The 20623-nt window shown below is 51.6% G+C and overlaps 10 protein-coding genes across 10 annotated transcripts; 7 read left to right on the top strand and 3 right to left on the bottom strand.

Moving 5' to 3' along the window:
* Positions 1–36: 36 nt before the first annotated feature.
* BDV37DRAFT_178033 (putative MFS multidrug transporter) lies at positions 37–2341 on the top strand. The gene is made up of 3 exons (XM_032079444.1): positions 37–1878; positions 1936–2190; positions 2329–2341. The coding sequence occupies exons 1-2, from the start codon at positions 159–161 to the stop codon at positions 2052–2054; spliced, it is 1839 nt and encodes a 612-aa protein (XP_031938881.1). The 5' UTR covers positions 37–158; the 3' UTR covers positions 2055–2190; positions 2329–2341.
* Positions 2342–2376: 35 nt separating this feature from the next.
* BDV37DRAFT_273571 (alpha-hydroxy acid oxidase) lies at positions 2377–3852 on the bottom strand (the record flags this gene model as incomplete). The annotated part of the gene is made up of 8 exons (XM_032085083.1): positions 2377–2457; positions 2533–2786; positions 2846–2920; positions 2985–3137; positions 3197–3431; positions 3491–3593; positions 3671–3704; positions 3759–3852. The coding sequence occupies 8 exons, from the start codon at positions 3850–3852 to the stop codon at positions 2377–2379; spliced, it is 1029 nt and encodes a 342-aa protein (XP_031938880.1).
* A 527-nt stretch (positions 3853–4379) lies between these two features.
* Positions 4380–5666, top strand: BDV37DRAFT_296181 (uncharacterized protein; the record flags this gene model as incomplete). The annotated part of the gene is made up of 5 exons (XM_032090063.1): positions 4380–4411; positions 4486–4688; positions 4747–4824; positions 4891–5354; positions 5406–5666. Exons 1-5 carry the CDS (start codon positions 4395–4397, stop codon positions 5664–5666), a joined length of 1023 nt encoding a protein of 340 aa, XP_031938879.1. The 5' UTR covers positions 4380–4394.
* A 487-nt stretch (positions 5667–6153) lies between these two features.
* Positions 6154–6459, top strand: BDV37DRAFT_285580 (uncharacterized protein; the record flags this gene model as incomplete). Its single annotated transcript, XM_032087761.1, has 1 exon — positions 6154–6459. The coding sequence occupies one exon, from the start codon at positions 6154–6156 to the stop codon at positions 6457–6459; it is 306 nt and encodes a 101-aa protein (XP_031938878.1).
* Positions 6460–7283: 824 nt separating this feature from the next.
* Positions 7284–9926, top strand: BDV37DRAFT_254585 (Zn(II)2Cys6 transcription factor). Its single transcript, XM_032082655.1, has 3 exons — positions 7284–7731; positions 7793–8748; positions 8807–9926. Exons 1-3 carry the CDS (start codon positions 7461–7463, stop codon positions 9854–9856), a joined length of 2277 nt encoding a protein of 758 aa, XP_031938877.1. The 5' UTR covers positions 7284–7460; the 3' UTR covers positions 9857–9926.
* Positions 9927–9977: 51 nt separating this feature from the next.
* BDV37DRAFT_254584 (dihydrodipicolinate synthase family protein) lies at positions 9978–10630 on the bottom strand. The gene has a single exon (XM_032082654.1). It carries the CDS (start codon positions 10578–10580, stop codon positions 9999–10001), a length of 582 nt encoding a protein of 193 aa, XP_031938876.1. The 5' UTR covers positions 10581–10630; the 3' UTR covers positions 9978–9998.
* Positions 10631–11107: 477 nt separating this feature from the next.
* Positions 11108–13313, top strand: BDV37DRAFT_254583 (aldehyde dehydrogenase domain-containing protein). The gene is made up of 3 exons (XM_032082653.1): positions 11108–11734; positions 11797–11996; positions 12056–13313. The coding sequence occupies exons 1-3, from the start codon at positions 11601–11603 to the stop codon at positions 13237–13239; spliced, it is 1518 nt and encodes a 505-aa protein (XP_031938875.1). The 5' UTR covers positions 11108–11600; the 3' UTR covers positions 13240–13313.
* Positions 13314–13423: 110 nt separating this feature from the next.
* On the top strand, positions 13424–16366 carry BDV37DRAFT_254579 (uncharacterized protein). The gene is made up of 5 exons (XM_032082652.1): positions 13424–13476; positions 13594–14725; positions 14775–15490; positions 15543–15707; positions 15762–16366. Exons 2-5 carry the CDS (start codon positions 13886–13888, stop codon positions 16147–16149), a joined length of 2109 nt encoding a protein of 702 aa, XP_031938874.1. The 5' UTR covers positions 13424–13476; positions 13594–13885; the 3' UTR covers positions 16150–16366.
* Positions 16367–16622: 256 nt separating this feature from the next.
* On the top strand, positions 16623–17895 carry BDV37DRAFT_285575 (WD40 repeat domain-containing protein; the record flags this gene model as incomplete). The annotated part of the gene is made up of 2 exons (XM_032087760.1): positions 16623–16873; positions 16929–17895. The coding sequence occupies 2 exons, from the start codon at positions 16623–16625 to the stop codon at positions 17893–17895; spliced, it is 1218 nt and encodes a 405-aa protein (XP_031938873.1).
* Positions 17896–17908: 13 nt separating this feature from the next.
* dbp7 (putative ATP-dependent RNA helicase) lies at positions 17909–20424 on the bottom strand. Its single transcript, XM_032079443.1, has one exon. It carries the CDS (start codon positions 20206–20208, stop codon positions 17923–17925), a length of 2286 nt encoding a protein of 761 aa, XP_031938872.1. The 5' UTR covers positions 20209–20424; the 3' UTR covers positions 17909–17922.
* Positions 20425–20623: the final 199 nt, after the last annotated feature.

The raw sequence follows: 20623 nt of genomic DNA, 5'->3' as shown, positions 1-20623 counted from the left end.
AGATGATTTTACACTTCTGACTTCACAATCTAAGGAATAATTTTTTTAAATACAAAATTCAAAAATTCAAAATCAAAAATATCTTTTTATTACACACGGATTATATCTAAAAGAGTTTTCCTTAACTCAGTACATCACCCCGCCACCTTCCTCGAGGGATGCATGAAAACCCGCAATCATCACGCGTTGGCGTCAATGAGTCAACTCCTCTTCTCAATCATGAACAGTCCCATGCAAACTACACCAGTGATCATAGCAACAACGCCCTAGAGACGGGTGATTCATCCACAGCATACACTTCCGATGATGAGGAGCCTGTGATCACCCTCTCGAGAGTCACTTCCATAAACCAGGGGCTGGAAATCGAACCAAATCTCGAAAGGATCCCTTCAGCAGGGGCAGCCACCAAGAGAGCGGCAGTAGATCCCGAAGGCAGGTCTCCGAGTGAAGCCACCGGCTATGCCTCTCGATTTATCAATGTCTCCCCGACGAGATTCTGGCTAATCTTCGGCGGGGTCCAAATGGGATATATTATTGGTTTCTTTGACTCGACTTTGATGGCGTCAAGTCACCCCGTCATCACATCCCATTTCCATGCCTCGAATTCTGCATCGTGGCTGTCAACAGCCTTCCTTCTGACCTCAACCGCTTTCCTTCCTTTGTTCGGTCGCGTATCCGACACTTTTGGCAGGAAGCCGGTCTATCTTTTCGCCATCGCCGTCTTCTTCCTGACTACTGCCTGGTGTGGTATGGCCCAGAGTATCGGGAGCTTTATAGCGGCTCGAGCCTTCTGCGGACTGGGAGCCGGGGGTGTCTTCTCCATGGGCATGATTCTGTCGAGCGATTTGGTTCGCATCGAATATCGCGGGGTGTACCAGTCCTACATCAATCTGTGCCTGGGTGTGGGAGGTTGCCTGGGATTGGCATTTGGCGGGTTTCTCTGTGATACCGTAGGATGGCGAGGTGCGTTCTTCGTGCAGCTGCCCTTCATTTTCATCTACTTCCTCGTGGCAGCCTGGACCACCCCCGCCGATTTGGGCCTGAAGAGGGCAAAGACGGAACGGATGACTTTCCTGCAGCTACTCAAAAATATTGACCTGGTGGGCTCGTTCATCTTGGTTGTCAGCGTGACCGCGTTGATTATGGGTCTGAATTTGGGCGGTAATGTGCTCAGCTGGTCTCATCCCCTGGTCATTTCGTCTTTGGTTTTATCTCTCATCTTAGCTGTGATCTTCGTGCGATATGAGCGGCACGTGGAGCGGGCCGTGATGCCGATATCGCTCCTGTCGAAGCAGCCCTGCGCCAACCTCATTTTTGGCAACTTCTTTGGATCCATTGCCGTCAACACCATGATTTTCAATGCTCCGTTGTATTTCCAGGCAGTCAAGCTCGCGAGTCCAACTGACTCGGGTCTCAGACTGGTAGCGTCGACCCTCGCCGTGACGGTTTCGAGCGTCTCGACTGGTTTCATCATCACATGGACCAAACGACTGAAGCCAACCGTGATCCTTGGTGACGTTTGTCTCATGCTAGGAGGCCTCGCAGCATCCACCCTTGGTATGGGCACCCCCGATGTAGTTGCCATGTTGTGTGTTTCGCTCGCAAGCTTTGGACAGGGGTTCTCTTTTCCTTCCTTGATGGTCTCCGTTCTCGCCACCAGTGACCCGGATGAACAGGCCGTGGCTACCACGACCTTGGGTCTGTGGAGAAACCTGGGCTCGGTGATGGGTGTGGCGACAAGCAGTTGGATATTCCAGAACACCCTCGTATACCAGCTTGAAGAAATGGTTACAGGGCCCGAAAAGGAAAGTATCATCCTTCTCGTCCGCAAATCAGTCCAGGCTATCGTGAAATTGGACCCAGTCCACCAAGAACAGGGTAAGTTTATCTTTCCTCACACACTCTCATTAATTTTCATGAGCTAATCTGGTATAGTTGTGGGTGCATATGCGGCAGCGCTCCGTCTGACCTTCTTCTCCGCAGCTGTGTTCGGGGCCCTCATGCTCCTGATGCACTTCCGCGTTCAACTGCCCCGACTGGGCAGTAAGGCTTGAATAGCATCTATGCCGGTCAGTCTAGTAAGTTCTATTATACTGAGTAATTTCCTTCGTTGCATTGCATTGCGGGGTTTTAGAAAATTGGCATAGGAATAGAATTAATCAAAAGTTCATGGCTTAACAATGCTAAAATGTATGATTATCATCAATAATACACTGCCCACATCCAATACAACCAAATATCAACGCAATTAGAGCTTCGCCAAAACTCCATCGGATTTGAGCACCGACAGGTGACTCTTTCTGATCTCCTTCACTGACCGACACCTAGTCAAAATTAGCATCATCCTCCCCGTCACACCCTAGAAAGCAATCAAACTCACCCAGCCAACGCCATGGTAATCCGGAATTCCTGCAACAAGATTTTAATACCCAATTCGACACCCTCTTGCCCATTCCACTAGTAAGTCAAGACAAGTCAGCCCTTGCATCTTCCAAAGTTCGAATTCTCAAAGATCGAACGAGGTAACCATACCGCAAGCCCCCAGATAGGGATCCGTCCCACAAAGCAATGCGACGCTCCAAGTGCCAGAGCTTTGAAGATATCCGAGCCTCGCCGAATCCCACCATCAATCGCGAGCGGGATCCGTCCTTGCGCCACCGGCGCACATTCTCTCAGCGCATCCAAGGTGGCAGGGACTCCATCGAGCTGGCGACCCCCGTGGTTGGAGATGATGACGCCGTCGACGCCGTATTGGATTGCCAGCTCAACGTCTTCGGGTGTGTATACTGTGTGTGATGTGAGCTATACAGTTTGATTTTTCCCTTGTCAAACACGCTATACATACCTCCTTTCAACCAGATCTGGAGCTTGGTGTGTTTCCGGAGCCAGGGGATGGTGGTTTCCCAGTCAAGGCTTGGATCTTTTTGTAGGTCAGTCGGTAACATGTTCATACACTACCATGCTAGGGACAATGATAAACTCACCATAGTCAGTTCGATTAGACGTATCCAATCCATGGCTGAGGATATTCGGCCATGACATATCCTCAGGGAGGGTGTAATTGTTGCGGTACTCATTCAACCGCTTCCCGAGCAAGGGCACGTCAACCGAGAGGAACAGGGCCTTGTATCCCGCCTCTGTATTCCAACATAAGCATTCATCACTTGACAGATGGGACCAGGACTCAACAACGCACTCTCAGCACGCTCCAACAGCTGAAGTGTGAGCGAGCGATCCTTCAACACACACATCTGCATGGCGTAGGGGTTCCCACAGCCCTGCGCGGCCACGTCTTCGAGCGAGTAGTTCGAATACGACGACAGCCCCATGCATACATTGTATTTTGCGGCTGCGCGCGACGCTGCTACTTCTCCGTCCGGGTGGGCGAGTTTCTGGGATGCCGCGGGACTGAAGCCGAGGGGGAAGGCGACCTTGGGGTCATTCTTGTTAGGTTGGAGCTTGGGGGTTGTTTGTGTTCCTGGGGACGTACTTTCGTGCCGAAGATCTCTGTGGATGTGTCGATCTGGTCGACGTTGATGAGGATCCGGGGGCGGATTTTGTAGCGGTCGAAGGCGGCTTCGTTCTCGCGGAGTCTGTTCGTTGGATTATGGTGTGGTTAGTGATGTCGGGGTTTATTTGGTTTAAGCTTAGTATGCAGCAATTGACGTACGTGATCAGGTCCATGGCTCCTTCATTGTAGTAATCTGCGTCGATCTATGAGTTTGTGTCATGGTTAGAAAGGCAGAGGTCAAACGCACCTCGGACCATCCGCGGGAGCTTTTTGCTTCCTTGGGCTTTTAGGTCTGCAATGCAGGAAATGTCCTTGTGTAATGTCTCTCCGCGGTGTGCCATTTTGCCACTTTCAATGTTGATCTTCAGATGGCAAGGGGGGAAAGAATAAAAATCCGGGGTATATCAAAATTAAATCTACAACTGACGGGAGCTTTCGAAAATGAAATATATAGTTCGCGGAGCTGTTCCATTCTTGCGGTCAGACCACGGCCCTAAAAGCGAACACTCTCGAGCAGACTTTCCTAGACACACCACCTCGGGGTAAGACAGATCGTATACGAATCAGGAGTCCCCCAATTCAGCACTGATCAGTAGTGAATTGACAGCACGTCCTGGGATCCTGAATGTAGCAATCACTGTCCTATTTCGGAACAGTGGGGCAGATGGATCTCCAAATCGTTATCGCGCCCGATCGCTTTCCGCGGAATCGCCTGCCCGTTTGGTTTATTGCGGTATTTGATGAGATGATGAGGGGATCGAGGAGGGGTGTGCCCCTCTTTGTTTCCTTAATTTCAGATTGCGTACGTATTCAATTGAGATAGCTTGTCAACAACTTGTTTCGTCTTTCCCCTTCACAGCATTGGATTGTTGAGTATCGCATCATGACTCGGATCTTCCTGTATGCTACCCGTCGCCGCAACTAAGCTACATGGATGTGAAAGATATAGCGGCGTTTGACTAACTGGACTTTAGAACTGGCGCATCAGGCTACATCGGCGGGGATGTCCTGTACGCCCTGCACGAAAAGCACCCCGGCTACGAAATTGCGGTCCTTGTTCGAGATGCCGACAAGGGCGCGAAGATCGCCCAGGCTTACCCTAAAGTCCGTGTCGTGCAGGGAGAGCTCGACTCGGCTGCAGTTGAAGAAGAGGCGCAGATTGCAGATGTGGTAGTTAGTAAGTTTTGCTATCGCCACTTGAACTTCTAGTTGCTGATCACTATGGTATCTTGTAGATGCGGCCAGCGCGCAGAACAATAAAGGCGCGGAGGCCGTCTTCCGAGGACTGGCTAGTCCGAAGCGTACGAAGCCTGGTGAGTCAACTATAACAACGTAGATATCAGAGTTGGACTTGCAATTCTGACCAAGCTATGCTTCAGGCTACTGGATCCAAGTATCCGGTGCTACTCTCCTCTCCGCTCCTGAGATCGAAAAGGGTGTTTACGGAGAGCCCTCCGACAAAGTCTACAGCGACATCGACGATGAGCAAGAAATCAAGGCTCTGATCCACAAGTACGCAGCCAAGCGTCTCATCGACCATTTCATCCTCAATCTGCCCGAAGCCCCACAATCACCAAAGACCGCCGTCGTCTATCCTCCCATCATCTACGGTCACGGCAGGGGACCCATCAAGCAGCGCAGTGTGCAGATCCCGGAACTCGCGCGTATTACCCTCCAGAACAAAACCGGATACCAAGTTGGACGGGGTCTTAGTACGTGGAGCAATATCCACGTCACTGATATCAGTCAGATATTCGTCACGTTAGTCGAGAAAGCTGTTTCCGGGGAGGAGGGTCCCTTCTGGAATGAGAATGGAATTTACTTTGCGGAGAATGGAGCCATTGTAAGTTTCACTGTCTTCCTTCTACTAAGTGGGTTTCTAACTGGGGTCTAGAACTTTGGAGAGATTGGCCGTCTGGTGGCTGAAGAGGCTGCTAAGCTAGGACTGAGCTCGGCGTCGGTGAAGGAGATCAGTGACTCCGAGGCGAATGCCCTGTCTGGCCATGGTGGCGTTCTTTGGGGAACTAATGCACAGGAGCGTGCTCAGCGCGCTCGCAGGGTGCTGGGATGGACTCCTACGGGGAAGTCCTTGCAGGATGAGATTGCTGATGCAGTTCGTGTTGAGGCGGTTAGTCTCGGTCTTTTGTCTGCGTAGATGACTTTCTTCCACGGCCTTTTCAGCATCAAGGCTGTTGTGTATATGTGATATGAAACTCAGGATAATGTGCACTGTTGATTTATTTTTCAACTCCAGGATTAGAGGTCCCACAATTGCGTAAATCCTTCAAATTCCGTATTATTATGAACAGGTCAGTTACCCACTTTACACCTGGGATTTACATTACATTATGCGAGCTACTAATAAATAAGTGCAATATCACCCTCACCTATATATCTTGGGCATACTTACACCTATATATCCAAAATTATCTGTCTTGAATGTATATTTATGCTCTATATCTCTGTACCAGCTGAGGTAGCAGCTGCAAGTATTGGAGTTCAGTATTGGAACCCTCCAGTGCATGTACTGTATGGATTACAATATCTCTTGTTATCCCGACCTGCTTTTCAGTCGGAGCCTACAGTGAAGTGGAGTTCTTGTTCGCCTCGCTCAAGATCATTGGCAACTTAGTATTAACATCATGGTCGTGCTACTTGTTTTTGGAGGAGGACCAAACCGGGAATCGCCTGGTTTGCAGTATTGGAAGCACCCAAGTCCTATCAACGAGTATATGATTCCTGGCCATTCTGGCTACCTAAGTACCTTTATTGCTACCGTCTGTTTTCCCGTGTTTGCATTCGGCTTTGCCCCAGAACTTCCTATCGTCGCCGGTGGAGGGATGCAGTCCCCGACGCAATCGACCAACCACAGGAAACGGTACTTCTACAGACTCGTACTTTTGTACATCCTCGAAGCTTCTGCCATCAGTGGGATTCTCCCCGAGTGATGATCCCAAGCTACTCGGAGGTGGGTCTGGCGCGTGAGCCTTTCCATGGTCTATCGCGGCCCGAAATGCAGGTACAGTGGGCTTGACGCAGTTATACTGCTCTCATGATTACCTGCCGGCAATTCTTACCTCTGCATGCCAACACGTGCTCTCTATTCGAAGGTCTTGATAGGCAGTGCAGCCCGCTTTCTGATGAAATGAACTAAATCTGGCGTTCCCTACAATGCTATCGCGTACAGCACAGCCATCTTCTCTCCTATCTCAATATAGCCTCCACAGAAGCGTGTGTGTCTAATTGGTTCGTCAGCTTGATCAACACTGGGGTCTATTAAAGCTGGGTCTGTGTTTGTATTGTCTATCTGCAGTCTACAAAGGCCATTGATGATCAGGGGGTGATTGACATGCCCTATCGATCCGATTCCAGCCCTATATGCCGTATATCTCTGGTGGTACTTTCAGTCTATTCTTCCTATGAATGGCAACAAGAACTTCACTCATGGTTACTGAAATACGTCCAATTTGTGATGGGTTATTTGGCACTCCTACCCCCTGGTCTTGTATTCTAGTCGTTCCTTGGGTGCACTCCGCGTGATATATCAATCTAGTGTCAGGTCTGGCGGAGATTACTGAGTCTCCTGTGGAAACGAAGTCCCTCTTAAAATGGTCCAGTCATGGAGCGCCTTCAATCCAACTCCTTTATAGTTGTATCTCTTCCATGGGTTTTGGTGGATTTTACAGTTTGTCCCAAGCGTTGCATGATTTAATTGGCCAAGATGAAGTGAGTTAGGGCAATCCACACGTGGCGTAGTGGCAAGTCTTCCCTGGCTTGCTGGAGTGCGGGGAAACACAAAAGGAAAGCGATTCCGAACAGTTATCAACGCAGTCAGTCTCGAGGGCGTGTGGCTACTGATGATTCTCTCGAACTATATTGATTCTCTTTCTGTGACTCCCATATTACTTAATATATTAGCTTGAAGATAATATTACTGAATACTTCTTCAATGCCGCCTTCGAGAAAGAGCAAATCGCGCCGGACCCATACGCTGGGAGGCTGCCAGACCTGCCGCCGTCGCCATGTGAAATGCGACCAGATGCGCCCAACCTGCCTGACATGTCGTGCATTCGGCGTTTCTTGTGAAGGCTATTCCACGGAGATCCGATGGATGTCCGGCAAGCACCAGTCACAACAGCAACGGCAATCGAGTTCCGAAAGTCGAGGTGCAGACAAAACTGTTAGTGGCGGCCATGGCACGAGACGCCATCTCTATACAGGTGAAATTAGATACCCCGCATTCATATCCCATTATGCTCGTGTGCTGATTTGCCTGTTCAGAAAAATCGAGGGCTTCCATGAGCACGGCGTTGGCCGCGGACCTTGCTTCCGGTACTGTGGATGCGTTACTCACCGAGGTCGATACCAAATCCAAAGAAGTAGAAGGTTCATCCACTGGAGATGTCGCAGTTGGGCCTTTTGGGGTTCTTAAGTTCGACGGTTATACCGACACGAACAATAAACCCCAGAATGCTCAGTCGGAGAAGACAAGCCCGGCCCCGGCTATCAACAGGCTGCCTTATGATGAAGCATTGGAGCTTGATCCCTTGCTGTCTTCCGTAACTGATCCCCTCCTTGGGGCGGACGAGTTCCTTCACTGGGCCGATCTATTTGGCCTTGGGTTTGATCTGACCTCTGGGATCTTATCCGATGACTTCAACCATGGTGAACTCACTCATGGTCTATATTCCTCCATTTATCGGAGTGGATTAGACGATATGTCTCATCAGCCACATGATCAAGACCTAGCAGCATTTGAAAGAGACGAAAGGCAACGGGGAATGAGGCCACTGACACCACAACAGACACCCATTGAGCTGGTCTCCCCCACAAGCGATATACTGACGGATGCCCCTTTCCTACTAAAGCACTTCCAGGATAATGTAATTGGACAGATGATGACATTGCCTGTTGGGCAAAAGTCCCCATGGAAGATACTAAATATTCCAACTGCCGTACTGACTCTTGGAGATCTTACATACCTGGGGGGTCACAACCTCAATCACGCTAGGCTGGCCAACTTTTACTCTCTTCTTGCGTGCTCTGCACATCATCTAAGCCTTAATGCCACTATTGAGTCGCCGCACTCGGCCGAGCACTGGAAGCAAGTAACGCATTATTCGTACCATAAGGCAAAGGACCATATACAGCAATCACTGAAGATCGAGGTGAACGGGCCGAAGAAGGCCAAGTACAAGGACCAGCTAATGGCCATATCCGCGATGGCAGCCTTTGCAGTTAGACTCTCCCTTTGGCCCCTGGCCACTTTGAGACCTGGCTGACTATGTACTTCAGATTCTTTCCGGACATCAAAAGGACGCACGTTGCTATATGATCGATGCCGAGCGCCTCATGCGTCTCCGGGGTTTATCCAAACGTGAGATCTCTCGGAAAGCGCGTGTGTTGCATCACATTTACACGTGGATGCGTATTGTAGGAGAAAGCACCTATGTCCTTCACGACTACAATCCATCCGCTTCGTTTATCGAGGCACTGAACCACTGCTTCCAGCCCCGCGAAGATATCCTGGAGCAAGACAACAGCCGCCGAAGCGGACTGGACGCACGATTGGATGACTTTCTGCTCCTGCAGCCGCGCCAGTCGGACAGCGACCTGGATATCGACGCGCCCAAGGAGCGCGAAGTAGCCCTTCACGACATCCACTTGGAAGACTCGCGCCGATGGGCAGACACGCTTTACAGCGAGATCTATGGTATACCGGAGACATGGCTCAGCTTAGTATCACAAACAACCCGGTTAGCCAATGTCATGGACACTCTAGTGGCCTCCGGCGGGACCAAGAGGTTCATGAACTCAGAGGCGTGGGACGCATTACAACGACGCGCCACCCGTCTGGAGAACATGATTTGCTCTTTTAATTCAGATAGAAGTAAGGGAAGCAGTACCGACTCGGCAGGAGGGCCTGCCCGACCACATACTCACATGCTCCGGGCATTAAACACGGCCCTTGTAATCTTCTTCTACCGTCGCATCCGCAACGTTCACCCGTCAATTCTTCAATCGCACGTCGATGAAGTCATAGCGGCTCTGAAAGATTTCGACACGGCGCTAGCCCAACATGAAGTTCCTGGTCCAGGCACGGCGTGGCCGGCGTTCATGGCCGGATGCGAAGCCACGGCACCATCTAAGCGCGATGCTCTCCTGCGCTGGGTCGAAAAGGGAGGAGCGCAATGCGGCTTTGCATCTTTTGCCGTCGCGAAGGATGTGATGACTGCCGTGTGGAAAGAACAAGACGGATATTTCCGCTTTAATCGCGCTGGAGGCCCGCTACCTACATGGATGGACATACTGAGACAAAAAAAGCTTTGGCCGATGCTTTCCTGAAGGGGAAAAAAAGAAACCATGTATTCTATCATACCCTGTCATACATATTCACAGATAGAAAGCTGAAGGACAAAAACGCCGGAATGTCACGTCTCACATGAGTCAATAATGCTGATATATTCCTCCCCCCAACAACCTCCCCTTAAACAGTCTTCACACCCGCCGACTGCATGTACGACGCCAACTCAGCCTTGTGCTGGTCCGCCAACAGGGCAAAGGGCTTCCGCAGACCACCGGTGGGCTGACCAGTCAGCTCAACGCCAGTCTTCACCGCAGCAGCATAGTTATGCGACTCGAGGAACTTGCAGACAGGGAAAGCCTTGGCCCAAAGCTCCCGACCACGCTTCAAATCACCCTGCACAGCAATAGCCTCCCACAGCTGCACCGCCAACTCCGGGATAACGTTCGCGGCACCCCAGACACAGCCCGGCGCTCCAGCCGCCAAACCATAGAACGTAAGGGTATCCCAGCCGTTGAACGCGGTGATCTTATCCGACAAGCCGAAGACCAGCTCCGTGTACGCCGGCGCATTGCCGGAGGTATCCTTGAGGTACTTGACGCCGACTTTCGACAGATCCGCGATCTGCTGCGGCGTCAAGGTCAGCCCGCTCGCGGACGGGATATTGTAGTACATGATGGGCAGCTTCGACTCGGTGTGGATCTCGCTCATCATCTCCGTGAGCTGTTCGTAGTTGACCGGGTCGTAGAAAGGCGGCACCACCATCACTGCTGCCGCGCCGACTTCCCCGGCGTGCTTGGCCAGCTCGACTGCCTCCTGCGTCGAGGTGGCGCCTGTGCCGGCGACCACGGGCACGCGGCCCGCGGCGTACTTGACGCACAGCTCGGTGAGTTGCTTGCGCTCGGCGAGGGACAGCACTGTGAATTCGCCCGTGCTGCCGCCGGGGACGAGGCCGTGCACGCCGGCTTGGAGGAGTCGCTCGATGTGCGACTTCAGACGGGCTTCGTCGATCTTGCTGCCGTCGTCGGTGAAGGGGGTGATCAGGGCGACCATGACGCCCGTGAGTTCTTGGTTGCTCATCTTTGCTGGTTAGGTGGTTGGATGGGTAGTACTAGAATGTAGTGTGGATATGAATATCTTGAATTGGCTGTACGTTATGTTTCTGGTTGGTGGCATGGTTTATTATATCTACGAGTGTGCCGGAAAAGCCTTCCTTGGGTGGATGTAGTTGTTGGATATGATTCTGAAGTAAGTTGTCATTCCGACGGCTGGATCTATGGATCCGGGGTATAGTCTCCCTGTGCATGATGATCCACAATGAAGATTAATAATTCAATACATAATACTATCAATAAAGGGTCGAAGTTGAAACTCGGAATGAGTATCGGTTTCGGAACGACCTGCCTGTTTCGGGCAGCAGACATGCAACCCTAAGTCTCGCGATGAACTCCGATAAGGCTGGACTCAGAATGCGCTAAATAGCGCCCCTCAAATCACTTGCGTGCATACGGTATGTGCACCCGAGAGAACCCCGCGGAGGGGCAATTTCTGGGTCGATTCAGTGGACATTGGTTGTTGGTTTGAAAGCTGTGGTTAGTGGGGTAGCTTTGCTTTGCTTGTCTTTTTCGTGTAGATAAAGCTCATGGCCTCTAGACGTACATAGCTGGATGGTTCTCTGATATTCTTCTTCAACTTTTGTTTTTCTTTTTTCATACTGCCGACTTTATTATACCCGACTCTGTTACTTTGGGATATTTCATTTCTTGAAGCGAGTCATACCCCGCCATGTCGGATCTCGATCTCTTCCTTGATATCACAGCGCCAAATGGTCGCCGGTATAAACAGCCCACAGGGTTGTTTATCGACAATGAATTTGTGAAGTCTACATCTGGGCAGACGATTGCTTCTATTGATCCTGCGTATGCTATTTACCAGACCTTTATTGGAAATTAATTATCTTTAAGACTAACGCCCATGCCAGAACCACCCGTGAAATCGCTTCTGTCTACGCGGCCGGTGCCGAGGACGTCGACAAAGCAGTCAATGCCGCCAAAGCGGCCTTGAAGCATGATTCATGGAAGCTCCTCCCCGCCACAGACCGAGGAATGCTAATGGGTCGGTTGGCCGACTTGATCGAGCAGAATAAGGAGCTTTTCGCTACGATTGACGCGTGGGATAACGGTGAGCGGAATCTTACTCTGGTCCCCAATTGTATATGTGTATACTGATTGATGACCCAGGAAAACCATACCATGTTGCCCTGAGCGAGGACCTGGTGGAAGCCATTACCACCTTCCGGTACTACAGTGGCTGGGCCGATAAGACGTTCGGTCAGACCATCAACACAACCCCCCAGAAGTTCGCCTACACAATCAGACAGCCCATCGGTGTGGTGGGCCAGATCATCCCGTGGAACTACCCGCTGTCTATGGCCGCCTGGAAGCTGGGGCCTGCCCTGGCTTGTGGCAATACGGTTGTGATCAAGGCTGCGGAGCAGACGCCCTTGAGCATCCTCGTTCTGGGCTCCTTGATCAAGGAAGCGGGCTTCCCGAAGGGTGTTGTTAATATCATCAATGGATACGGTCGGGAGGCTGGTGCCGCGTTGGTGCAGCACCCCTTGGTCGATAAGGTGGCGTTCACGGGCTCCACTGCTACCGCGCGCGAGATTATGAAGATGGCTGCGGGCAGCCTGAAGAATATTACTCTGGAGACGGGAGGAAAGTCGCCCCTGATCGTGTTCAACGATACCGATATGGAGCAGGCCGTGAAATGGTCCCATTTCGGTATCATGTCCAACCAGGGCCAGATCTGCACTGCCACGTCGCGGATCTTGGTCCAGAAGGACATTTACGATGCCTTTGTTGAGCAGTTCAAGAGCGAGATTCAGACCACATCTAAGATCGGAGACCAGTGGGATGAGAGCACCTTCCAAGGGCCCCAGGTGACCCGCGCTCAATACGATAGGGTGCTCGAGTACATTCAAGTGGGCATCTCGGAGGGCGCGACGGTGGCTTCTGGAGGAGGCCCTCACCCACCCAACAGCAACGGCGAGTCGGGATACTATGTTCGCCCGACGGTTTTCACGAATGTTACGGACTCGATGCGGATCTATCGGGAGGAGATCTTTGGACCCGTAGTTGTCATTGTGCCATTTGAGACGGAGGAAGAAGCCATCCGGCGTGCAAATGATACCACTTATGGCCTTGGTGCGGCGGTCTTCACCAAGGACCTTGAGCGTGCCCACCGGGTTGCAGCTGAGATCGAGTCTGGTATGGTTTGGATCAACAGCAGCCAGGACTGCGATCCTCGGGTACCGTTCGGAGGAGTGAAGCAGAGTGGAATCGGGCGCGAATTAGGCGAAGCTGGACTTGAGGCGTATAGCCAAGTGAAGGCTGTACATGTTAATATGGGAACCAAACTGTAGAAAGTCACGAGAATGAAATACATGTATTGGATATAGAGCAGACAGATGAACAATCACGTTGTCGGCCTTACAGAGGTGATTTGATAAAGTCCGGTGAAGGATGCGCTAGTCCCGTTCTGGTCTAGAGGCATGTTGGTTATCTCCCCGCAAATCTTCGGGGTCGTTCAGTTTCACACACTCTCTCTCATCAACCAATCGCTCTGTGGGTTCGGTGCATATTGATTGGCCTTGGTAAGGGTATGGACTGCTGCCGCTTTTTTCCGCGCTGCGTTTTGAAAATGGGGTACAACCTGTAGCTCGCTACGGGGCTCATCATTGACTGGGCTAGACTGACAAGAACCTGTTTCCCTCCAGGTGCCGAAGAATATCCGTCGCTTTTTCATGGCCCGATTAATACAAGAAGATCCTCTTTTTTACCTTTCCCCGCTCGATTGTAGTACTTGCTTTCATTATCAATCGTCGCCGCCATCCGTAACTCCGACAGAAACGACAGTCAGTATCTCTACGCAAGCGGGAATCTTACAGGTAGTCACAATGCGCTGGGGGCCTGGTCGTTGCGGCTGATCGTGAGGCTTTACGTAACAATCTTGGGCGCTGGATATAAAGTGGCTCAAGAAGCGTCTGGGGTGCTACATCGAGCGTTGATATGGCTTCGGTTTCTACGATCAAGGGCAATGCCTTGCTGTCACCCGATTTGGATGTCTCCGTAGAGGTGGCAGCGACCGACCAAACCGCAGATACGCCGGGCCTGGAAGTAGACATTCCAACCCCGGACAAGCTAGCCACGGATGACAATGCTCGAGAAAGCCCATTTGGTGAAGGAGTCCTAACCCCGAACAGCACCACAATGAGCGTCGCACGGACACCAGGCAGCGATACCGGCCGACGAAAGGACACCGCACGGAAGCCCAGGCGTGTCCGAACCGGCTGCCTCACTTGCCGAGAGCGCCATTTAAAGTGTGACGAAGCTTTGCATCAGTGCCAGAATTGCCGGAAATCAGGCCGGATATGCAGACGTGGAGTTCGTCTCAATTTCATCGATACCCAAACGGTAGCGCCGCCTCACTATATTCCACGCCCTCCGGGATCCCGGGTGACGTTCCGTGACGAGTCTAGACATATAGCTTCGGAGTATGTTGGGGGATTTGAGAGATATCCCCCGCCAGTAGCGGACCCTCCTTTGAAGGCGGGCAATCTCACGAGCCCTCTGCCGTCTGCGTATAATCCGCATGCCGCTCCCTCGTTTGGAGCGGGTCCTGGGGCTCAACCGGCCAGTATAAATGCTACGTTTGGTAACCATCCGCATCCCCCATATCAGCCTCTTCTAGATCAAAGCGCTTCGTATGCGCCTTTCAACTCGGCTGGAAAGGGGGATGTAAAGTCCAATAACTACGCATGTCTTCAGGACCCCGACGATGTCTTCCTGATGCAAGTCTTTGTAGAAGAAGTTGGTCAATGGATGGACTCGATGAACGATGTAAAACATGTGAGTTTCACGGTCCTTAAGAACATGTTGTCGTTCCTGACATGATCAGTTCACGCATATCTTGCCGTTCCATGCGCTAGGAGAACCGATGCTCTTGAGGGCGTTCATGGCATGTGGTGCCCGTCATGTATACCTCAAGAACCCTTCCTACGGAGAAGAAAAAGCCTCATATTTCCATGATGCGGCTTCTAGGGATCTCCTTAGCGCGCTACATGACCCAGACCGAGACTCTGCCTTATGTGCGACAACAGCTGTCGTCCTCAATGTCTACGAGCTAATGTGTTCAAAATCTTTCCCATCGATCCATGGTATGAACCACATCGCTGGTGCGCGAGCCCTCATTAAGGAGTGTCACTGGGACGCGAGGACTCAAGGTCTCGGGGGGGCCTGTTTCTGGCTGAATGTTAGTATGGAACTGCTCAGTTGTTTGCATTTCAATTGGGCGTTGGCTTGGGATCCCGACACATGGGGTGTAAATATGGACTTCGAACAAGCCCACCCCAGCGTTGCAGGCAACGAGGAACTGTGGACCCACCGCATGGTCTATATTTGTGCCAAAGTCGTGAATCTTCGGTCGTCCATGTCTCAACTCCAGCCCTTGGATCGTTCGACCAACGACCTGGAGATCAACCATCGCTGTCAGGAATGGACTATATACAATGACTGGTGTGATAAATGGGCGAAGGCCGTGCCTCGCTCCATGATGCCTCTTGCGTTTCTGCCGTCGTGGCAGACCAACTCGAAATCCGCATTTCCAAAGATATGGTGGGTACATTGTGAGCCTTGACAATCAACTACCCTAGCTAACCGTCGTCAGGCTTATCAAACGAGCTTCAATTATAGCTCGGCTGTTCTATCATACGACTCGAATTCTCCTCACAAAAACGCATCCCTTTGAAAATGAGTTCAGCCCTGAGATGCAAAGCGTGCAGCAAAGCCATGCGCATGACATATGCGGGATTGTTGCAAATGTGAAAGACAAGTAAGCAGTGTATGTTCTAGATACGTCGTTGTTGGTTCTAACAGTTGCAATCAGAGGAGTCGCTAGCCTGTCCATTCGTTTTTTGGCCGTGGCTGCCGAATGTCTCGCCGCCAAGGAGGCTCAGGAAGAGGTCTTCAGGATCATTGACGACATCACCAAAGAGACCGGATGGAGGTCTGAACAAGTCAAAGAGGGGCTTCAACAAGCATGGGGCTGGAATCCAGCCCAGCAACATCAACCAGTTCCGGCAGATCCAAATGCACTGCCTTTGCTTAGCGACCACACCTTCGACATCGACCCTACTTCGACTCTCCTTAAGATGCCGCCGGGGGTTGTCAACCCTATCATGGCGTTTGCGGATTTCTCCATGGATAATCACCCGTATCAAGATCATTACGTTGCGCCGCATCAAATCAGTGATTACCAATGCGGGAGCTTATAGATGTTATTTGTAACGGTATGGCGGCGTTCTGTGGGACTTGTTCATCATTTGTGCGATACCCTTTGCCGGCGTTATTCTTATGATACCTTCATGATGTTGCTTTTCTCTTTCGCTATTGGGTTAGACATCTTATCCATATAACGTGGTATTAGTGGTACAGGTTATATAGAAAGCCTTTCGGTTCTTTGGTTATAAAAAATGCAACTGTTTAAAGCAAGAACTATTCACAAACTCTCTAAATAATATTTCGTGCTTGCATCATTGTACCTCAAGATCGATGAGGAGTAAATATTTTTCTACTGCGTATCAGCAATGCCAAGACTTTTGCCAGCCATATCCACATATCTTTCCATCACCTTCAACTACTTCCATCAAACCGAATATAAGAGGACATATAACCACTACAGGAGATATACCCAAGATCCACCCATAATAGTTGATACACAATCTTATCCCAACCCCCAAGTAACCAAATGAGCGCCCCCACTCAGCTGCAACCACCAGCAAGTCCAACTTACATTCTCCGCGGCCATGCCTCCCCAATCCACGCCCTGCATATTTTCCACCAAAACCTGCGGCTCATCTCCGGCGACGCCGATGGCTGGGTAATCGTCTGGGACCTAGTGTTCAAGCGCCCCGTCGCCGTCTGGAAAGCGCACGAAGGCGCCATCCTAGAAGTGAAAGGCTTCAGTTTCAGCAACGAAATCGTGACAGAAGTATATACGTACGAATTTCCCCTCCCCCAACTCCCAATAGAAAGTAACTAACAAACGCCCCAGCCATGGCCGAGACCACAAATTATGCGTGTGGCGCTTCCGCGCCCAAGACGAGGATCTCCTCCAGAAGACCCTCCCCGTGGACATGCGCGAGCAGCAGCAGTCCCAAGCAACCCAACCGTGGCTCGTCCACTCGCTGCCCGTTAATGCTCTGAATTTCTGCGCCTTCTCCATGCTCTTCCTCGACAATCAGACAGCCCCAGATGCGTCAGACGCCCAGCCACCCGGGCGCGCTTCGCTCTTCGCCGTCCCCAACGCCCTCGACTCAGGCGCAATCGACCTCTTCCACCTGCCGCGCGAAAGACGCCTCTGCACCATCCCAGCCGGCACAGCCGCGCAAACGGGGATGGTCATGGCCGTGGCCCTCTTCTACTCATCTAGCCGGGAACTCCACGTCGCGGCCGCCTACGAAGACGGCCAGGTGATGGTTTTTGCGCGGCGAGGGGCGCAGGATTTTTCGGGAAATGCAATTTCCTGGAAATGGGAGAAGGTTTATGTCGCGCGGCCGCATTCCCAGCCCGCCTTGTCGATTGATGTTTTTCCCGCTGGGGGGTATTTTGTTTCGTCGTCGGCGGATGCGTTGTTGGTCAGGCATCCTGTTCCGGGGTTTGGGGAGACGACTACGCTGAAGACGGTGGATACGAAGCATTCCGGGCAGCAGGGGTTGAGAATTCGGTCTGATGGGAGGGTGTTTGCGACTGCGGGCTGGGATTCGAGGATTCGCGTGTATTCTTGTAAGACGATGAGGGAGTTGGCGGTTTTGAAGTGGCATAAGGAGGGCTGTTATGCGGTTGCTTTTGCGGATGTGGTGGGTTTTGATGTTTCGGGTGGTACTGCTACTACTACGAAGGGTGATGGAGAGTTCTCGCTTGCTACGGTGCAGCGTCAGCGGAATCAGAAGGTCCAGAAGACGCATTGGTTGGCGGCGGGTTCAAAAGATGGAAAGATCTCATTGTGGGATATCTACTGAGGGCATCAATTGCTATATACAAATACACTAGGCAAGGTTGAATTCGCTGGCGCCAGCCATGTGCTCCTTCAGCTTGGCTCGCATCTTTTGGGCCGCCGATGTTGCGTCGTTGGACGATGGGAAATCGTCGTCGTCTCGGCCGCCTGCCTTTCTCTTCTTTCCAACGGTCTTCCTCTCGGCCTTGTAGTCCTTCTTTGCATCCTTGTCTCCGGGGCGCAGGCCGGGGACGTTGATCTTGCTGGGGCGGTCACGCAGGGCGAAACTCTTGGCAAGATGTCCGAGGTGCAGTTCCTTGATGTTGAACATGCTTCGCTCGCTGGCGATGTGCGTGGCATAGGCGCGGATGTGGGATTGATAGGCTCGTCGGGCCATCTCGAGGTACTCCGGGTTGTCTACTGCCCATCGTTCGAGGTCCATCTGCCAGTCGGTCGCTTTCTCTTCCCAGTTCTTGGTCTCGGATGTGATGTTCCCGCCGAACCCGCGCTTCAATATGTCCTCCGCAGTCGTGCGCGTGAGTGCCTTTCCGCCGTCTCGGTATCCCCGCTTCAGAACCTCCACGTAGTTCTCTTCGCAGCCGGGCATCAGGAAGATCAATGCTCGGCCATCGCGTCCAAGACGGGCAGTACGTCCGATTCGATGGGTGTGGTCGTCCGCGCTGAAAGCTGGGTCGTATTCGATGACCAAGTCGACATTTGGCAAGTCCAATCCTCGAGATGCAACGTCGGTGCAGACTAGTACGGATGGCTCGCGTTCGCGAGAGAAGGCATTAAGGGTGGCTGTTCGGACGTGTTGGGGGAGAGATCCGTGGAGCTTATGCAATTTAACCGGGTTCGAAGGGTTAGAGAAGGCAACAGCAGGGGCGATTGTGCCGTGTGGCGATGCTTCAGATTTCGTTTTCACATTATCTTCATCCTCGTCTTCCTTGTCTTCGTTTTCCTCCTCGCTTTCGTCTCTATACTGCTTCTTTCTTGAGAACACCTCGAAATGAAAATCGACCGAGTCCGCACAAGAGACGAATACGATAGCCTTCATGACGGAGCCTTTCCGCATAAATGTTCGTTTCAAGTAGGCAGTAAGAGCAACCAGTCTGAGCTTAGCTGGTACAAGGGCATAAGATTGTTTAAGCTGAGCTGGCACCCTGAAGCCATCGTCGTCCTTCTTCTTGGTTTCTCCATCCTCGTCGGCGGGGTCTGCCTTGATATGAACGGCGTCTTTCAAACTGATCTCTCCCAGCTTCTGTACATTCATCTTCAATGTAGCGGAACAAAGAATCGTAGTCCGCTTTGTAGGAATACCGGGAATGCGGCTAGGTCGTTGCCTGGCATCAAGCTTCTGAATGATCCCCTGCAGTTCTTTCTCGAAACCGAGCTCCATCAACCGATCACCCTCGTCGAGCACCAACCATCTCACATTACTCACGTCCAGCGCTTGTGTATTCTCAAGATGGTCAGCAAGTCGACCTGGTGTAGCCACCAGAATATTTAGTCCCTTCCTTAGTCTCGCCTTCTCAGACTTCTTCTTTTCACCACCAATAACCGTACCGGCCACGATCCAATGTGCGCATCGAAGCAAACTCTCCAAAACAACCGAAATCTGCTTACACAACTCACGCGTCGGAGCCAGGACGATAGCAAACAACCCACTATCACGATGAACGATCGGCTCACCGCTCGAATCCGTGCTCATATTCTTCGGATTCGAAACCGTCATAATCCGCTGCACAAGCGGAAGCAAATAAGCCAATGTCTTTCCGGAACCTGTCTCCGCCTGGATAAACGCATCACTGTCCTCCTTCAACAACTGTGATATAGACGCCTTCTGAATCCCCGTCGGCGCCTTCAACTCCAACTTCGTCAACAAATGCGCCGCCAAACTCGGCGACAGCCCCAGATTCGTAAACGTATCCAGTCCATCAATCAGTGGCGCATTCGTCGGCTTCGCATCCTCAGTCGGCTCTTCCTCAGGCACCTCCTCCGCATTCCGGGGCGTAGGGTTCTTCGAGAAAAGGGACGAGACGAACTGTCGCGGGTGTTGCTGGTTCTTATGTTGTGGTTTCTCATGGTCTCCATCGGCATCTGTTTTCTGTCTCTTCGATGGCCGAGATGAGGATACCTGAATGCGATTTGGGTTCAGAGGACCTTTGTTCGAGGATGGTCTCTCCTCGCCGGGTTTCCGGGGGTTGTTGGTGCGGTGTTGGGCGATTTTCTTTGCGCTTAGGCGGTCGCGCCAGGTTCCGCCTTTGAGCTTGGCTTCGGGTTTGATTATGTTGGTGTCGCTGATGGCGAAATTGAGGAGTAAACCGTCGTCCGCCATTTTGGATGTAATGACGAACTTCTGGTTTTGTTTGCGTGTTTATATGAGGTTTTCTTGGTTGCTGGGTGAAGCTAGGCCTGCTGCTTTTTTTCGATGGGTCCCGCCGCGGAGGGAAATTTTCTCGGCCCGTTTTGCTTCCGAGCCCTCTCTATGTGCCCTATTTTCCTTTTTGGGTGATGGGGGAAGGGAGGTTGCTACGGAGGATCGGCGGTTGCTTTATGCAGTGAATGTGGGTGTGAGGTATTCGATTGATAACTGTTAGCATACACTGCACTCAGTATTTTGTATTGGAACAACTGGATCGATGCAAAAGGTTATCCAGACGTGTCATATATGTACATTGGCCATTGTCAGGGTACGCCTGGTTGTATAAACGCTCTTTTGAAGATGATCTATCTATTTGGTATATTTTAAC

Source organism: Aspergillus pseudonomiae (assembly GCF_009193645.1).
Source record: "Aspergillus pseudonomiae strain CBS 119388 unplaced genomic scaffold BDV37scaffold_62, whole genome shotgun sequence".
Lineage (NCBI taxonomy): Eukaryota > Fungi > Ascomycota > Eurotiomycetes > Eurotiales > Aspergillaceae > Aspergillus > Aspergillus pseudonomiae.
The sequence above is the reverse complement of the archived record's forward strand: the minus strand, read 5'-3'. Positions and strand labels throughout refer to the sequence as shown.

What these genes read in the sequence shown, in the direction of transcription:
- BDV37DRAFT_178033 (XM_032079444.1), top strand. Translation starts at nt 159, where the DNA reads ATGCATGAAAACCCGCAATCATCACGCGTTGGCGTCAATGAGTCAACT. An exon ending in CCCAGTCCACCAAGAACAGG is followed by an intron (nt 1,879 to 1,935) that starts GTAAGTTTATCT and finishes AATCTGGTATAG; the next exon opens with TTGTGGGTGCATATGCGGCA.
- BDV37DRAFT_254585 (XM_032082655.1), top strand. Translation starts at nt 7,461, where the DNA reads ATGCCGCCTTCGAGAAAGAGCAAATCGCGCCGGACCCATACGCTGGGA. An exon ending in GAGACGCCATCTCTATACAG is followed by an intron (nt 7,732 to 7,792) that starts GTGAAATTAGAT and finishes TTGCCTGTTCAG; the next exon opens with AAAAATCGAGGGCTTCCATG. An exon ending in CCGCGATGGCAGCCTTTGCA is followed by an intron (nt 8,749 to 8,806) that starts GTTAGACTCTCC and finishes TATGTACTTCAG; the next exon opens with ATTCTTTCCGGACATCAAAA.
- BDV37DRAFT_254584 (XM_032082654.1), bottom strand. Translation starts at nt 10,580, where the DNA reads ATGGTGGTGCCGCCTTTCTACGACCCGGTCAACTACGAACAGCTCACG.
- BDV37DRAFT_254583 (XM_032082653.1), top strand. Translation starts at nt 11,601, where the DNA reads ATGTCGGATCTCGATCTCTTCCTTGATATCACAGCGCCAAATGGTCGC. An exon ending in ATTGCTTCTATTGATCCTGC is followed by an intron (nt 11,735 to 11,796) that starts GTATGCTATTTA and finishes CGCCCATGCCAG; the next exon opens with AACCACCCGTGAAATCGCTT. An exon ending in GATTGACGCGTGGGATAACG is followed by an intron (nt 11,997 to 12,055) that starts GTGAGCGGAATC and finishes TTGATGACCCAG; the next exon opens with GAAAACCATACCATGTTGCC.
- BDV37DRAFT_254579 (XM_032082652.1), top strand. Translation starts at nt 13,886, where the DNA reads ATGGCTTCGGTTTCTACGATCAAGGGCAATGCCTTGCTGTCACCCGAT. An exon ending in TCCGCATTTCCAAAGATATG is followed by an intron (nt 15,491 to 15,542) that starts GTGGGTACATTG and finishes AACCGTCGTCAG; the next exon opens with GCTTATCAAACGAGCTTCAA. An exon ending in GTTGCAAATGTGAAAGACAA is followed by an intron (nt 15,708 to 15,761) that starts GTAAGCAGTGTA and finishes AGTTGCAATCAG; the next exon opens with AGGAGTCGCTAGCCTGTCCA.
- dbp7 (XM_032079443.1), bottom strand. Translation starts at nt 20,208, where the DNA reads ATGGCGGACGACGGTTTACTCCTCAATTTCGCCATCAGCGACACCAAC.